Raw genomic sequence first — 18,356 nt, 5'->3', positions numbered from 1 at the left:
CTTGAAATTTTTTAGAGACATTCTTTAACCAGTGTAGATTTGAATTATACCAACAAAAATTCATTTGAAATTTTTTAGAGACATTCTTTAATCAGTGTAGATTCGAATTATATCAACAAAAATTTTGACCCCGAGAATGGGGGGTCCCTGAAAACATATTCTTTAAAAAATCCACGCCTTATATTAGGCCCTGAAAACATATTCTTTAAAAAATCCACGCCTTATATTAGGCCCTGAAAACATATTCTTTAAAAAATCCACGCCTTATATTAGGCCCTGAAAACATATTCTTTAAAAAATCCACGCCTTATATTAGGCCCTGAAAACATATTCTTTAAAAAATCCACGCCTTATATTAGGCCCTGAAAACATATTCTTTAAAAAATCCACGCCTTATATTAGGCCCTGAAAACATATTCTTTAAAAAATCCACGCCTTGTATTAGGATCTGAAAACATATTCTTTAAAAAATCCACGCCTTATATTAGGCCCTGAAAACATATTCTTTAAAAAATCCACGCCTTATATTAGGCCCTGAAAACATATTCTTTAAAAAATCCACGCCTTATATTAGGCCCTGAAAACATATTCTTTAAAAAATCCACGCCTTATATTAGGCCCTGAAAACATATTCTTTAAAAAATCCACGCCTTATATTAGGCCCTGAAAACATATTCTTTAAAAAAATCCACGCCTTATATTAGGCCCTTAAAACATATTCTTTAAAAAATCCACGCCTTATATTAGGCCCTGAAAACATATTCTTTAAAAAAATCCACGCCTTATATTAGGCCCTTAAAACATATTCTTTAAAAAATCCACGCCTTATATTAGGCCCTGAAAACATATTCTTTAAAAAATCCACGCCTTATATTAGGCCCTGAAAACATATTCTTTAAAAAATCCACGCCTTATATTAGGCCCTGAAAACATATTCTTTAAAAAAATCCACGCCTTATATTAGGCCCTGAAAACATATTCTTTAAAAAATCCACGCCTTATATTAGGCCCTGAAAACATATTCTTTAAAAAATCCACGCCTTATATTAGGCCCTGAAAACATATTCTTTAAAAAATCCACGCCTTAAATTAGGCCCTGAAAACATATTCTTTAAAAAATCCATGCCTTATATTAGGCCCTGAAAACATTTTCTTTAAAAAAATCCACGCCTTATATTAGGCCCTGAAAACATATTCTTTAAAAAATCCATGCCTTATATTAGGCCCTGAAAACATATTCTTTAAAAAAATCCACGCCTTAAATTAGGCCCTGAAAACATATTCTTTAAAAAATCCACGCCTTGTTGGATGGTCCTTGAAAAAATATTCTTTAAAAAATCCACGCCTTGTTGGATGGTCCTTGAAAAAATGGATGGTCCTTGAAAAAATATTCTTTAAAAAATCCACGTCCTTGAAAAAATATTCTTTAAAAAATCCACGCCTTGATGGATGGTCCTTGAAAAAATATTCTTTAAAAAATCCACGTCCTTGAAAAAATATTCTTTAAAAAATCCACGCCTTGTTGGATGGTCCTTGAAAAAATATTCTTTAAAAAATCCACGCCTTGTTGGATGGTCCTTGAAAAAATATTCTTTAAAAAATCCACGCCTTGTTGGATGGTCCTTGAAAAAATATTCTTTAAAAAATCCACGGTCCTTGAAAAAATATTCTTTAAAAAATCCACGCCTTGTTGGATGGTCCTTGAAAAAATATTCTTTAAAAAATCCACGCCTTGTTGGATGGTCCTTGAAAAAATATTCTTTAAAAAATCCACGCCTTGTTGGATGGTCCTTGAAAAAATATTCTTTAAAAAAATCCACGCCTTGTTGGATGGTCCTTGAAAAAATATTCTTTAAAAAATCCACGCCTTGTTGGATGGTCCTTGAAAAAATATTCTTTAAAAAATCCACGACTTGTTGGATGGTCCTTAAAAAATATTATTTAAAAAAATAAATTTTAATTTCGCAACACTGTGCCTCTTCCGTACATATATTGGGGAACTCCCAAAGCGCCCATAACATAAATGACTAAGAAAAAAATGCAAAAATTCGCGATATGCATGATGTTGAAGGGTGGCGGATAAATATGTGCATGCATATGTGCCGCCTATCAACGAATGCCAATGTAGTTGCTGACTGACTGCCTAAGTGTGCGAACGAATGAATGAATGACAAGCAGCGCGTATTGCTGCATCTCCATACACGTGACGAAATTTATGGCATACTTTTTGGCGTTACAATGATAATGAGAGAATTTCCAATACTAGTCCAATCACATACACACACACAGAAACAACACAAATAGACCTACAATTTAAGTGGATGATATGTGAAAGCATCTCTAAGTGGTTCAGTATGAAGGATATAGGGCACTTATGAGACTTTGACATAAAGAAAACGCACCCACACACTCACACGCATGGGAAAGACCGCCAAAAGGATGTGAATTGTTGGCAATATATCTCCTCTTCACTACCACAATTGTTTAACAATTTTATTTGCATATTTAAATGTAAATATATGTATGTAGATAACCAAACCGAGGGAGAGACTCGAAGACATTTGGTTTCCTCTATTCATACATGGAGGATAAATGTTTAACAATTTTATTTGCATATTTAAATGTAAATATATGTATGTAGATAACCAAACCGAGGGAGAGACTCGAAGACATTTGGTTTCCTCTATTCATACATGGAGGATAAATGTGAACAAGTGGAGGGTAGGGGTTGGGAAGAATCAGACGACAATAGTCAGAACACGACAACAACGACATCATCGGCAGACAAACAAATAGCAACAAATTTGTGACTAAAAGCTTTTTGCATAAATTTTTGGCACTCTAAAAGGACTGTCGTTCGGTTTGCTCCTTCATTCGAAAAATAAAAACAAATACAAATTTGTTTTCTGCTTTTTTGGTGAAAGTGATTGTGAAGAGTGTATTCGTGTGTGTATGTTAGCCTGTGTTTTTATGTATATTCATAGGTAAAAGTTTATGTAGAAAAGAAGAAAAGCTTAAAAACAACAATAACAAATAAAAATAAAGAAAACAAAACTTTGCAATTCCTATGTCAATACAAATTTGTGTGTTAAAATGTTTTTGCTTTTCTTTGCACTTTGAGTGTAACACAATGACGCATTTGCCTTGACTTTAAGCTGTTATTGTATCGCGATTATGACATTATTGTTTTCTTATAGGAAGATAAAAAATGAACATTATCGATTTAGAAAAGGCCTTCTAAGGCACTTTATGTAGAACAAAAAAAGTTTCGGACTAAAATAATCAGTAAGTATGAATATACTAGAATTTCGAAAATAACCTTCCACTAATTCGGATGAGCCCTTTTGTTTATATTGCGATGTAGATTATTTTTATTAATAATTCATGACTGACCGAATATTTAAATATTTGGAACATTTACTTCTAGAAGTTATTACATTTAAATCTAAAATCTGATCTAGTCAATTAAATAAGTCATCAAGGAAGAATACTAATTGATTCTCAATTTGGATTCGACTTCTCATACCTAAACCTAGGATTTTACATAGGCATTGATATTACCTTATAGGAAATAAAGAATGAAGTTCCGAATCACGTTGTAAAATATACCCTATATATGGGGCTATTCGAAATCTAAGAACATCATATACGTGGATTTATTTTAGGGACTACCATAAGTGGCCGGCATGCTTAGGAATGTCTGATTTGGGCCAAATATGTACCGTTTTGTTGTATGATTTGTTGCCATTTTAAAGGTAACTTAATAATGCCTCTCTCACAAAAGTCCTGCTCTCTATTTGCAAAAACTTCGAGTAGTCGATTTTCATAATCCTCCCTAGATCCCATTTTTTTTATCATTAAAGAATTTTTGCAATGCAAGAAAAATATGATAAATGCTTGGTGCCAAGACCGGACTATGTGGCGGATGCATTAAAACTTCCCAACAATGCTCCCGAAGTTTCTGGCGAGTCGCTGTAGATGTGTGTAGGCTATCGTTGTTCTGGTAGAACACGGTTGTTTCTTGTTGGTTGTTTCTGGTCAATTGTAAACAGTTTTACGCTCGATTTTTAGCTCCTGGGCGATGTTACGACTGCTAACATGCCGGAGAACTTCGATCATTTCTCCGATTTTCTCGACATTTTTGACGACCGGCATACCAGTGCGAGGTGCATCTTTAACATCAAAATATCCTGAACGGAATCTACGAAACCCAAATTGCACATAATTGACTGTTACAGCAACGGAGCCATAAACATCATTCACAATTTTAGCCGCTTGGCTTGCTTTTTCGCCTTTGTTAAAGAAAAAACTGTAAAATAACTCACAACTGAATGCGCCAAAGAAAAAAAAAAAACAAAATATTTTTTTTTTACTGCGAAATGACACCTAAGAAGCATAAATCTGAAATTGTTTGATCGGTACTTTACAAAATATATATCGTACAGCCATCTGCCGAATGAATAATAGATTTCTGTTTCCCCAACCTAATATATACCAGTATTTACGAATTTTAGTCATGTCCGTGCAAATCGTGTTATACCAACCCGAAAGATTTGTGATATTACTTCCAGAAGGTTATGTTCAAAGATGAATCATATCGGCCCAGCTTCACGAATAGCTCCTGATATAAATACTAGCGTTATACACATTGTCTTAATCTTAATCTGTATTTTGGGCAAAGCTGGCCCGTTACAAACATTGACGTAATTTACATCAATTCATTGACGTAAATTACATACATTTTCGTCGTATAATAGATACGTCGGAAATCCACCCATAAGCATTAGGTTTTTGAAAAAAAGGTATTTCCATTAATCAATCCATGCTTTACTAAAATTCATATCAATTTTCAAAATTTACTTGTCAAAAAAGTGTAGAATTTTTATCTGTTCTAGTAAGGAATAATTAGATATGTGCAAAAATAATATATATTTTTAAAAATAACTGTATATGGTGATAATATTGAAATACATTTTATACAGATATATGACGTTTTCGACGTTTACACCTTTTTGACAGTCGAAAACCTAAAAAATCGTCACACAAACCATTTCTGATTTTGCGTTTTAAGTAGGTAGAGACAGAAAATCTCAATGCAAACAATTAAAAACGATGTTAAGCTCAGCCGGGCCGAACTTTTTATACCCTCCACCATGAGGATGAAATTCAAAATATCTATAATTAATGGGGGGCTCCTAGGAGAAATTGCATGTTATGCAGGACGCCTTGAACACACTTGAACGACGTGTGAAAATGTGATTCTCAAAATATCTTATAGTAGGGCTATACTAAATCGGGGATGGATATTGATAATGTTTACACCCAATTTAATTGAAAATTTTCTAAAATTCCCACAATACCGATTATTGGGTGTACCGTTCTATGAGGGCTATCCTGAGACTTGGGTCAATATTAATATTCATTTTTTGTACGGAGTTCTGATATATAATGAGAACCGAAAATACGAAATAACAGCCAATTCGGTTAAGAAACGAGCCCAAAATTAGAAAAAGGCCGAATATTGAGGGTACCACAATATGACGGCTACAATATTAATAATTTTTTGTACTGCGATGTGCTATACAATGAGAACCCAAAATATCAAATTACAGCCAAATACCCAATACTAGGGGGTACCGTTAAATAGCGGCTACCCAGAAACCCAAAATACTAACAGCCCAAATACGAACAACCCAGAAACCCAAAATACTACAGCCACCACCAAAAATACACAAAATACCGAATATTGGGGGGTACCCGTTATATAGGGGTTACTTTATATTGGAGTTTATAAACGGAATGGATAATTCAGATGTTTTCAACAACATAAGCTCTTGGTTTTTTTTATTTTTTAAGAATGCCTTCGGAATGTTGTCAATCGGTCAGTTGAAATCGATACAAAAAACGGTTTTCTTTTTGGAAAATTTTAGGGAAATGGATATGTGATGCGCTAATTAGTGTTACTAACGTCATTGGCATAATGATATGTATTTATGGTAAATATTTCAGACCAATCGATCAATTCTTCAGAATCTATAATTTATACGAAATTTATTTAATGTACAAAGGTTTATTGTCTTCACGGACTACATATGGTAATTAGTTTACGGTTAAAGAAAATAAGGTGAAATACGACGCACAGGCACCCGTCTTAAAAAATATTCCTTATTGGATTTGAATCAAAAATAACATAAATCTCTACAAACGACGATATACAGCAATTTGCTTATGAATTATGCGGTAGGGTTACCAGCAAAAAATGGATCTCACCATAACATAAAAACTTGGCCTTTGCGTATTTGTCATTCTGGGTTCTTGATATACACGCCGAGGACTCTAGAAAGGACGATGGCGGTAATATACTAATTCTAAATTTTCGAAGGGATTGTGTATAAATATATAGAAATATATGTATTTAAAAATAATAAATTATGATGTGGAATTTCTCGTCAATTCCTACTTCTTAGGAAAATGGATATATACATTGAAAATTTTGTATGGGTTGTAGCTTCACCCCCAATCCCGATTTTGGAATATTATAGGGATTTCTCAAAAAATTTAAACAATATTTCACACATTTCATATTAACACTTACCTTAACTCCAATATGTACGGGCGAGAAATCACTGTGTATCTTTGGAATTATGGATAATGACATAGGAAGGGGACACGACATCATGGTCGCCACCTGTAAATATAAAAGTAAAATGAAATTAATTTAAAAAATATGACAATAAAGTTTATGTTCATTTAAATAAAATATAATTGTTTATTTCATTATGTTCGCAGCAGGTTTGGATGCAAGACAAAAAAAGTGTGAAACTGATTTTTAATAACATTTTAAGTCTCATTCCAAGCGAGATTTATAATTTGCCAACACTGTAAGACAGGGGGTATCGGGAGGAATTTATCAAAGACTCATGTTCGCCGTAACATAAATGTTCGGCCCAGGTTGCGAAGAATAAATTAAATACACTCTTTCTCACGAATACTCACGGCGAGAATTCGAATGTTTTTCAATTTATCGCGAATGATAAAGTTACAATGAATGAACAAGCATTTGCAATCTCTCGCGAATGTTCGCATTGTACGAAAAATTCACGAACGATAAAATTTCGCTGCAAGCGTGGTCGATTCGTTCGTTCGCGAGCATTTGTTGCTGAAGAACATTCTTTTAAAAAACTCGAAAAACAAATGTTCCCGAATGCTCGCGAGCACTGTTAAAAACAACCACAAACAAAAATGTCATAAAAAAAAGTAAACACACACACAAAATGAATGTGTGAGTAGCAGAAAGTGTGTGGAATAACAAAACACATGTCCAACACGAACGTTTGTTGTTATTGTTATTGCTGTTTTGAGCATTCGCGAGAATTCGGAAATCTTTGAACCAGATATATGGTGAAAATATTAGGATGGGCGAACTTTGGTCTTAATTTGGTCACTGTTTTTATGTGTTATTGTGCGTAGGACAGACAAAAGGACTGACATTTCTAAATCAATTTCAATTTGGCTGAAACGGCTTTGGTCCAAAAAACTTGGTTTGTAAAACCGGTTTTCGAATAGAGTGATACTTTTTTTAAAGAATTATTTTTGAGGGGTACAATAAGGCGTGATTTTTTAAATAATATTTTTCGCAACGACTTTTCGCGTTGGATTTTTTAAAGAATCGTTTTCGCAACGACCATACCCTCCGTGGATATGTGAACCCACCTTTCAGAGCGTTAAATCCAATTGTTGGTCATAAGTCTCGTCCCAGTAGACGGACAATAACAAACTTAATGCTAAAAGTTAAGTCCATATATTCGCTGTGTGATGTATTCGCTGCAGTAACGAGAATATCACTGTCGTTCGAGCATTCATAAAAATGATCCAACTCTCCCTGACGACTTTATGTAACTATCTGTATATACACCCTTTCAAGAATATTTTTATTACGTAATTTTTGGAACGATTTCGTCAATAGAATGCCATGTTTGAATTTTTATTTTACTAGGTTTTAATGTCAATTATAAACGTAAACACGTTTGCCCGGCGCCGAATTTGCTGTCCTTTTCGCCCAGAAGGCAGCTATACAATGTTGAATGTATGCTGGTCCCCAGGAACCGACATCAGTCAAACGGAAAGTTCGCTACCCGTACCCAGGGACCAGTACCGGGTCCAAAGTGTTAAGCTAAACTGTGTTTTTTTAAGCAACACTCCAACCACTCTATAGATCTGTTTCCTTTTTTGTTTCTAAAATAAAAAAATTAAAATACTTTCTTCCTTTTTTAATTCTTCTTTATTGTATTCATAATGAATTTCTTGACTGCCATAACACTGGTATACACCCCAGCATGATCATCACTGCCGCAACCGATACCCCACGAAACAATACCACAAAGAGCACCATTCAATATCGCCGGGCCACCAGAATCCCCTTGGCAGGCATCTTTACCCTCTTCGACAACCCCGCAAAACATTGTATGCGTAATGGGACGATTTTCTCGTGCATGGATTTCTTCACATCGAGGTTGTGGCATAATTGGTGCATCGATACGTTGTAATTTATTCGAATAGCTGGTACCACTTTCTTCATTTTCCACATCGCGTGTGTTGCCCCAACCATAGACAACCATTTTCTCACCAGGCTTTGGTGGTTTCTCACACAATTTCACCTTGTCGATATATAGGCGATCAAATTCTATGTCACCATCCAGGCGGAGTAGGGCCACATCGTAGTCCAATTTACCTTCACGATACTTTGGATGGGTAATGATATCTGTGACGCCAAAGGATTTGGGTGTGGCACTGGGATAGGTTTTGTTGCCTGAATTTTCTCTTTCCAATTCATCTTCCCCCACGATGACTTTATAGTAATCCGGTTCACTGTTATCGTAGCAGTGGGCAGCAGAGATGACATATTTCTTGGACACAATGGCAGCACCACATTCAAAGGAGCCACCTCTACGTGTTTTCACCTGGGCCATAAAACGGGCATTTGTGATATCGGTGTCGATGCCATTATAAATTCGCATGGGTACGGCTAGACATTGATGAATGCCAAGGCTAAGCAAGGTCAATGTTAAAATGTGCCACGCTCTCAACATTTTCAAGCTGAGGTGAAATTCGAACTAAAATCTAGAGTGCGTTCCATCTGGTATTAAGTCTTTTATAGCTTGGTTTGTGAAAGGTGCTGGTCTATTTTTGAACAAAGTGCAGGTGACAGCTGTTCAAATATTTTTGAATTTTTCAACATAAATTTGATCAAATCAATAGTTATTGTTAAATGTGATAACTGCACATAAATATGTTTTTGTTTGATCTTCAATACAACAACAATAGAAACAGTGGATTTTTTAAAAAATATTTTTTCAAGGACCATCCAACAAGGCGTGGATTTCTTAAAGAATATTTTTTCAAGGCCTATATCAGGCGTGGATTTCTTAAAGAATATTTTTTCAAGGCCTATATCAGGCGTGGATTTCTTAAAGAATATTTTTTCAAGGCCTATATCAGGCGTGGATTTCTTAAAGAATATTTTTTCAAGGCCTATATCAGGCGTGGATTTCTTAAAGAATATTTTTTCAAGGCCTATATCAGGCGTGGATTTCTTAAAGAATATTTTTTCAAGGCCTATATCAGGCGTGGATTTCTTAAAGAATATTTTTTCAAGGCCTATATCAGGCGTGGATTTCTTAAAGAATATTTTTTCAAGGCCTATATCAGGCGTGGATTTCTTAAAGAATATTTTTTCAAGGCCTATATCAGGCGTGGATTTCTTAAAGAATATTTTTTCAAGGCCTATATCAGGCGTGGATTTCTTAAAGAATATTTTTTCAAGGCCTATATCAGGCGTGGATTTCTTAAAGAATATTTTTTCAAGGCCTATATCAGGCGTGGATTTCTTAAAGAATATTTTTTCAAGGCCTATATCAGGCGTGGATTTCTTAAAGAATATTTTTTCAAGGCCTATATCAGGCGTGGATTTCTTAAAGAATATTTTTTCAAGGCCTATATCAGGCGTGGATTTCTTAAAGAATATTTTTTCAAGGACCATCCAACAAGGCGTGGATTTTTTAAAAAATATTTTTTCAAGGCCTATATCAGGCGTGGATTTCTTAAAGAATATTTTTTCAAGGCCTATATCAGGCGTGGATTTCTTAAAGAATATTTTTTCAAGGCCTATATCAGGCGTGGATTTCTTAAAGAATATTTTTTCAAGGCCTATATCAGGCGTGGATTTCTTAAAGAATATTTTTTCAAGGCCTATATCAGGCGTGGATTTCTTAAAGAATATTTTTTCAAGGCCTATATCAGGCGTGGATTTCTTAAAGAATATTTTTTCAAGGCCTATATCAGGCGTGGATTTCTTAAAGAATATTTTTTCAAGGCCTATATCAGGCGTGGATTTCTTAAAGAATATTTTTTCAAGGCCTATATCAGGCGTGGATTTCTTAAAGAATATTTTTTCAAGGCCTATATCAGGCGTGGATTTCTTAAAGAAAAATTTTTCAAGGCCTATATCAGGCGTGGATTTCTTAAAGAAAAATTTTTCAAGGCCTATATCAGGCGTGGATTTTTTAAAAAATATTTTTTCAAGGACCATCCAACAAGGCGTGGATTTTTTAAAAAATATTTTTTCAAGGACCACCCAACAAGGCGTGGATTTTTTAAAAAATATTTTTTCAAGGACCATCCAACAAGGCGTGGATTTTTTAAAAAAATATTTTTTCAAGGACCATCCAACAAGGCGTGGATTTTTTAAAAAATATTTTTTCAAGGACCATCCAACAAGGCGTGGATTTTTTAAAAAATATTTTTTCAAGGACCATCCAACAAGGCGTGGATTTTTTAAAAAATATTTTTTCAAGGACCATCCAACAAGGCGTGGATTTTTTAAAAAATATTTTTTCAAGGACCATCCAACAAGGCGTGGATTTTTTAAAAAATATTTTTTCAAGGACCATCCAACAAGGCGTGGATTTTTTAAAAAATATTTTTTCAAGGACCATCCAACAAGGCGTGGATTTTTTAAAAAATATTTTTTCAAGGACCATCCAACAAGGCGTGGATTTTTTAAAAAATATTTCTTCAAGGACCATCCAACAAGGCGTGGATTTTTTAAAAAATATTTTTTCAAGGACCATCCAACAAGGCGTGGATTTTTTAAAAAATATTTTTTCAAGGACCATCTAACAAGGCGTGGATTTTTTGCAGAATATTTTTTCAAGGACAACCACAAGGCGTGGATTTCTTGAAGAATATTTTTTCAAGGACAACCACAAGGCGTGGATTTCTTGAAGAATATTTTTTCAAGGACAACCACAAGGCGTGGATTTCTTGAAGAATATTTTTTCAAGGACAACCACAAGGCGTGGATTTCTGGAAGAATATTTTTTCAAGTACAGCCACAAGGCGTGGAGTTCTTGAAGAATATTTTTTACCAACAAATTTTTTTTATCAACAAATTTGATTTTCAAATATTTCAGTTATTTTTCTTTTATTTTCTTCTACTGACTCATACATTGATCAATGAAATCACGAACCACAGGGATACTGGTATAAATTCCCGGATGTTTCTTATCAGCACAGCCAACACCCCATGAAACAATGCCACAAAGTTCACCTTTACGTATAGCGGGGCCACCAGAATCTCCCTGGCAGGCATCCTTATCACCAGGCAATCCAGCGCAGACCATACTATCGGTAATTTTCGTCACCGAATCTTCATGCATTTGTACACAATCCTCATGTGAGAATACCGGAACATCAATGGAACGCAACTCATTCGATTGTTCACCTCGGAATGACATACGACCCCAACCAACAATGCGTATCAGCTCTTCAGCTTGCAAAGGTTTATTACACATTTTTACCGCCTTCATGGTCTCCCCAAAAGTCACCGGTTGTGCTAATTTCAGTACGGCCACATCCATATGTTCATTAACCTTGCGTGGATCATGCTTGAAAATATATTCAGGATGATTCCAAAGTTTAGAGACGCGATATTCGGTACCTTCACTGCCATAATGTTCACGGATGTTGGCGCCGGCGATGACCCGCAATTCTCGTGGATGACGGCTCTCGAAGCAATGGGCGGCAGAGACAACAAATTGATCGGAAACTAGAGTACCACCGCAGATCCACAGGCCAAAGGCATCGGTAATTTGTACTGTATAGGGGGCATCAGCAATGTGTATTATCTTGCCATTGACAATGCGATGCCCTTTCGGTATGGAAAGGACCAATGTGGGCGCCACTAAGCACAGTAATGCCAAACTTGTCAATATGCTCTGCATAATTGGTGGTAACTTGAATTTGTTGCTGAGACTTCCAAACACCAAATGTTATAAATTTATAATATTTTCTGGCTAATATTTATATTTATTTCAAATGCAAGAATATATTTTAGCAGCTGGGCAAATAAAAAATATGAAATCGATTTTTTTATGCAATCGCAATGAAATAAATATTTTTGCTCGAAACATCTGCATGAAGTTTTATGTTAAAAATTTCTTTTAGAATTTAAATGCATTGTTTAAAATATAAATAGAGGAGAAATATTTGTGAGGGTGCCTTTGATGAAAAGAATGTATGAAAGAACTAAATATTTAATATTACGTCAAGTGGCATCGATATAATACAATAACCCATCCCCCAATAATATTCAAAACACCGCTGATGTCTGCCTGATAACCTTTGATCAACCGTTTAAAGATGTTCCGAAATGTTTAGAGGATTGGATGATAAGTTCCTGAGTATTTCACAAATGGATATCCGCTAGTCGGGACTGGTTATATCCTCAGTCTTACGACAAATTTTGGGTATATACACCTTGATACGTCAAAAAGTGTCTCAGCGAAAGATTGGATACTTGGTCAACTATGTTTCAGGCCATTTGGGGTCGATATGAAAATGGTGAGCAACATTTTACTAAGTAATATTTTAACCAATGTTGGAAATGTGGATTTAGGGTCTACTCCGTCAAGTAACTTCCCTAAAAAGGGTATACATTTCGAAAATTGTTAATCTCATATGTATGTACCTAATTTAATTCCAATGGGAACCGTTGTCCAACTCCTGGCCCTTTGAACTTTGAATGAAACGGAGTATCCAAATTTTGCACAGCGTAATATTTTAACTAAACCCGGATAAAGTCCGAAGATGGGAACCACTCACTCCTCTGGCGCTTTCCCCAAGATGTGACAAACTGAAGTGTCCGATTTCATTCAAACTTTTGACATCGTAATATTTTATCAAATCCAAAATCTATTCCGAAGATGGGGTATTTGCCGATCGGTCGTACCTTACCCTCATGCGGTTGCTAATCATTTGTATCTGATGGCGAACAGCATCGTGGAATTTATAGAAGGGAATCCGAGGGAATCACACATTTCCTTGAAATCGTTGCTTTAAAATTCCCACCTTGATCGGAATGAACTTCGGATGGAACACTATAGCGACAAATCTAATTCTTGCTGAACACATAGAAAATTGACATTGCTTTGCTGAAGTAATACATGATAACTAAGACATACTGGTTCCTATAGTGGCTTGTTGGGAACGGTCCAGCTACTTCCATTGCGATTCTCTCAAAAGGAGCTCCTGAATTCTACTGATGCCTGTAGTCTCGACTTGTTCGTGTGTGTTAGACCTTTATCTCTTATACACCTCTAACAATTGACAATCCATTCGGCAATGACAACCTACCAGTGGAATCTCTGCTTTACCTTTTCAGCGGTTTTTGGTATGCCAGAATAACCACTACTTGGCCCAACGTGAAACTCTGACAATACATCTCTTATTTTGGAGTCTAATACGACGATAATATTCCGGTGAGATTTACCGTCTTCACTTTCCCATCTACGATATAGGGAACCATGTCTTAGAAGTTGACTGTACCACTAAGCCCAATAGGATATTAAAAAAGGACTCTATGTCGCTATTTTGGTCTAAGTCGTTTGGCTATTTCTCGTTTTTCCGGCGACCAATCATCGTCAGACTCATACTGCAGTAGCCGGACATAAACTATACTCGCCTTGAGTCTTTCGATCGATCGATCTTTCTTCGACCATTTCTGGGCTCTCTTCTATTTAACGTTGACTTCTTAGTGAATTGTTGTGCTACTTTTTTAATTTCTTTCTATGGAGGCGTTGACAATGATCTGGAACATTTGGCCAGAGCTCTACACACCGGACCTCCTTTGATTTCAAGTTCCAACATTTTCTTCTACAGGTTCACAAATTTCTCGTCATGGATCAGAAATTTCTTATCGAAATCTTTTTTTTGAACTTCTACGTTCTCTACTCTTCTTTCAAGTATTGCCATCAATTTTCTATTTTTCTCGGGTGTTATTAAAACATTTTACAATTCTCTGCCTCATTTTTATTTTATTGAGTTCCTTCTTTAAGTCTACCACTCGAAGATCTTTAACTTCATTGAAATGCCCTGGTCAATCGCAACTTTGCATTGAATGCTTCAATATTTTGCACTGTAAATAGTTTTGTTAATAAACGATTTAAAAAAAAAAATCAACAGTATTATTATCTCCTGTCATATATTTATCTAAATATGTTCGGAAATCCTTTGGAAGGAGTCACCCGACGTGGCCTGATGAGAACTTTTTCTGTCACCCCAATACGGGTGACACGTCAACGTTGGTCCTTGGACAAATTGATTTTATAAATCTACAGCCATATTGGTCCTTTATTAATAACTGTACTGTATTCAATAATTGCATGCCCATTTTAGTGCTTGGAAGAAATGATTTAATAAACCTACTCCCAGGTTAGCCTTGGACAAAAATTTAATGGGGCTTTTAACAGGCAACCCCTTTCCGTAGAACTAAAAATTGTTATAAGATTCTTAGAAAGTGAAAGAAGAAAATTTTAACATAAGTGCAAGAAATGATCTTGGAAATATATTTAAATATATTTCTTCAATAGAGTCCTGATCATTAAAATTCAATAAAAAAATATTATTATAAATGTGGACCATAACGATCCTAACTATTAAAATTCTGATCAGAACACTTTGATATCCACCCTTGAAGCTATTATGTCCATTTGTACTCATCCATAAACAACCAAAATAATGATCAAACGTTGTTGACAATATTATTTTACTACGTTATAATCTTGATTTATATTCCTTATTACTTTAAACTAATCCGCAATTGTCTAAAAATTTCCGACCATTTATGGGGCAGTAATAATAAAAAAATACCAAACGGCATCACTGCCAGTGACCACAACAGATCACCGTTTATCGTAATTAAGCTGAGTGAACAGAATGTGGAGACTTTCGTGAGAACACAATGAACATTAACAACACAAAGAAGGAGAGAACAACAACAATACCCCTATGAGAGAGAGCAATTCTACACCGGACAATTTCCAATTGCTGAGAATATGACCAACCGACGCGATGAGATCATGCGCAAAGCAAACAAACAAATAAACCACACAGAATGGAAGTCGAAAGCACAAAACAAATAATAAAATGCGTTGCGTTCAGTCGCCCAGTGATCGAGTTGAGAGGAGTTAAACAAAAGAAATAAACAAATTGGAATAAGAAGAAGAAGAAAGAAAACAACATAACCAAACATTTATTTACTAATAATTATGAATACGAAAAAAAAAACAAACAACAACAAAAAATGTGCAGCACATAAAATAAAGACAAGGAAATTTAACCACAAAATTTGTTGTACGACATACAAACATCCCAGCTAGCATTTGGAAGATCGTTTTTGAAAAAATCACCGTAGGGAGTCTTTAAAGAGTCCTTTGGTGATTAAAAACTGATTGACTCACTTGGACGACCAAAAAGGGACTCTAAAATGACTCCTTCTTATGATTAAGAATAGTTTTATTTTAATTACAACAAAAAAATGTATAGCAGTCGCAAAACAATCATCAATGTGTGTAAAATATGACTGTTTGTTCCGTTATTTGTCATCATATTTTGATCATCTGGAGATTGAAAAATGCTTAATCAAAAAAAGAGCATGCAGATGTTTGAAAAGTGATTAGAATTGTGTATTCTCTGATCACATTTTGCACAGATGGGTGATTAAAAAATGTTTGTTTTGTTTTCTTCCAAGTAAAACAAGACATTTTTTGCATTTACTGGAGAAAATTTTCATTTTTGCTCATTTATAAATGTTAAGTGGAGGTGTTAATATCAATTTTTAGTGAAGTGTAACAAAAGTATTAAAAGGTGAGTTAATGTGATTTGATAATTAATCAACTAAATTAATTAAACTAACGAAATTCATTATAATTTATTTTCAGAAAGATTTTATTGCAAGAAACGATGGCGTGCTCAATTTCTTGGAGCTGCAGTTCGGAAGGTGTTCACAGATGGCTTAGCTACGCAAGACAGCTGAAGGGAACCTGATCAAAGGCTAGCGCAAACAATTATTTATAGCAACGGCAATCAAAAGTAAGTTCATTTTTCAAACATATAAGGTTTTTATTAAGACGGAACATACATATTTCCTTTCAGATATTTGTCATCGGTAACGATAAAGAAGTGAACAGTATTCATCAACACAATTTTCTACATGCAGACTGGGTAAATTATTTTTATATGTATTATTAACAATATATTTGATACATTTAATAACTATTATAAAATATATTAATTATACTAATTTTTTTACTTATTTAGTTATACAAAATTAATTAATTTTTAATTATTAATATAAAATGAATAAATGTATTTTTTTTAATGTTTGTAATAAATAAACATTAAAATCAAAACATAATCTATTTCCTTTTATTTTACCTTTTTACGGACACCCGAATATTTACAAATCACGTACGTGATTTGTAAAATCGTAAACTCTCATATATGACTAATAAACGGCTCGAATTTTAAGCATAAATGGATCAAAAAGGACTCCTGAATGAATATATGAATGAGTTATATACGACTACAAAAAGACTCATAAATGACACAATTAGGACTAGTTATAGATTTTAAAATTACTCAAAAAAGACTCGAAATAGTGTCACAAATTAATTAAAAATGGGGAAAAAGTGTTTAAAAAATGATTCGAAAAAGACCCTTAAAATTATTAGAAAAAAGTTAAAAATTACTCGAATCTAATGCCGAGGAAGACTCATATGTGATTGATACAGAGGACTCGCGCCGGGTCGCACTTTTCTCCCGACGACTGAGTCAAATACGATCAGAAAAAGCGCGCATATTCGAGCATTTTAATCTTCCAGCAGTATTAAAAAAGACTCGAATATGATTAAAATTTTCAAAAAATGTTAGCTGGGATATATGTCTACATATGTTTGTATGAACAACATTCATTCATACATGTGCAGGGTAAATAATAACGGCAGCAGAGGCAACCACAATGTTTTTTGTCGCCTTCAAACAACCAACCGAACAACGGAGATCAATCGACGACCTACCGAATGTCATTGTTTGTTGCTGCTGTTGTTGTTGTTTGGTTGTTGCCTCATTGGTGACGAAGAGCCACTAACGTCGTAGAAAACGAAAACCCGTTCAACCAGATAACAGCTGCTGTTAACTGTCATTGCTGCCTTGCTTGCCAGCCTGCCGGCCGGTAGTTTTGAAAATGAAAACAAACTATTCAGCCAGCAATACGACGACGTCGGCGCAACCGATGTTGGGTGATGGCAAACAGTCATATCGTTGTCATCATCGTTGCTTGACATTCACAGTGTCGTATTACATCAATTACACGCGAATAATCACCACAAAGTAAACTAGCGAACAGGCATGAGCCGCGGCAGAGCAAAATTATGAAGCAAATGAGAAATGTGAAGAAGAAGCAACAAGTATAGGGGAATTGCTGGCTGTCAGCGGCAAAATGTAAACAAATAAACGAGGTTCGAATGAAGAGGTAGGGGAAATGGTAGAATTCAATTCCAGAAGAGAAACAGCTGATTGGTATGTTTAAATAAAAAAACAGTAAGGAAAGATCAAAAGTCGGTCGGGGCCGACTATATGATACCACTCTCTGGATACCAATCTGAAATTTACGGAACATTGAATGTCAATCATCAACCAAAATATGTAAAAGATCTATGTAGAAATGGACACAGAGCGCTATATAAAATTTATCTCAACACAAAATCCAATACAAACCTTGACATGCATCAATCTAGACCTAATTCAGTACTCTGTGTTAAATTTTGTTTCAATCGAACAAACATCAATAGTGTGGTACACCATTTACATAAAATCGGACGAAACTATATATGGGAGCTATATCGAAGAAATCTAAATCGATTTCAAAAAAACTTGACATACATCAATCTGGGCATAATTCAATACTCTGTGCAAAATGTTGTCTTAATCGGACAAATATTGGCAGATTGGTGCTCCAT

At 34.8% G+C, this 18,356-nt stretch overlaps 2 protein-coding genes across 2 annotated transcripts; both read right to left on the bottom strand.

Annotated features, from left to right (window-relative positions):
• Window positions 1-8,270: 8,270 nt before the first annotated feature.
• LOC133325993 (trypsin-2-like) lies at window positions 8,271-9,089 on the bottom strand. The gene has a single exon (XM_061534671.1). It carries the CDS (start codon window positions 9,087-9,089, stop codon window positions 8,271-8,273), a length of 819 nt encoding a protein of 272 aa, XP_061390655.1.
• Window positions 9,090-11,492: 2,403 nt separating this feature from the next.
• On the bottom strand, window positions 11,493-12,281 carry LOC133325994 (vitellin-degrading protease-like). The gene has a single exon (XM_061534672.1). The coding sequence runs from the start codon at window positions 12,279-12,281 to the stop codon at window positions 11,493-11,495; it is 789 nt and encodes a 262-aa protein (XP_061390656.1).
• Between the last annotated feature and the right edge of the window lie 6,075 nt (window positions 12,282-18,356).

The sequence above is a fragment of the Musca vetustissima genome, unplaced genomic scaffold (assembly GCF_032173495.1).
Source record: "Musca vetustissima isolate MV318-11 ecotype Yass unplaced genomic scaffold, APGP_CSIRO_Mvet_v1 utg30698, whole genome shotgun sequence".
Taxonomy (NCBI): Eukaryota; Metazoa; Arthropoda; class Insecta; order Diptera; family Muscidae; genus Musca; species Musca vetustissima.
This window is presented reverse-complemented; position numbering and strand designations above follow the sequence as displayed.

What these genes read in the sequence shown, in the direction of transcription:
- LOC133325993 (XM_061534671.1), bottom strand. Translation starts at nt 9,089, where the DNA reads ATGTTGAGAGCGTGGCACATTTTAACATTGACCTTGCTTAGCCTTGGC.
- LOC133325994 (XM_061534672.1), bottom strand. Translation starts at nt 12,281, where the DNA reads ATGCAGAGCATATTGACAAGTTTGGCATTACTGTGCTTAGTGGCGCCC.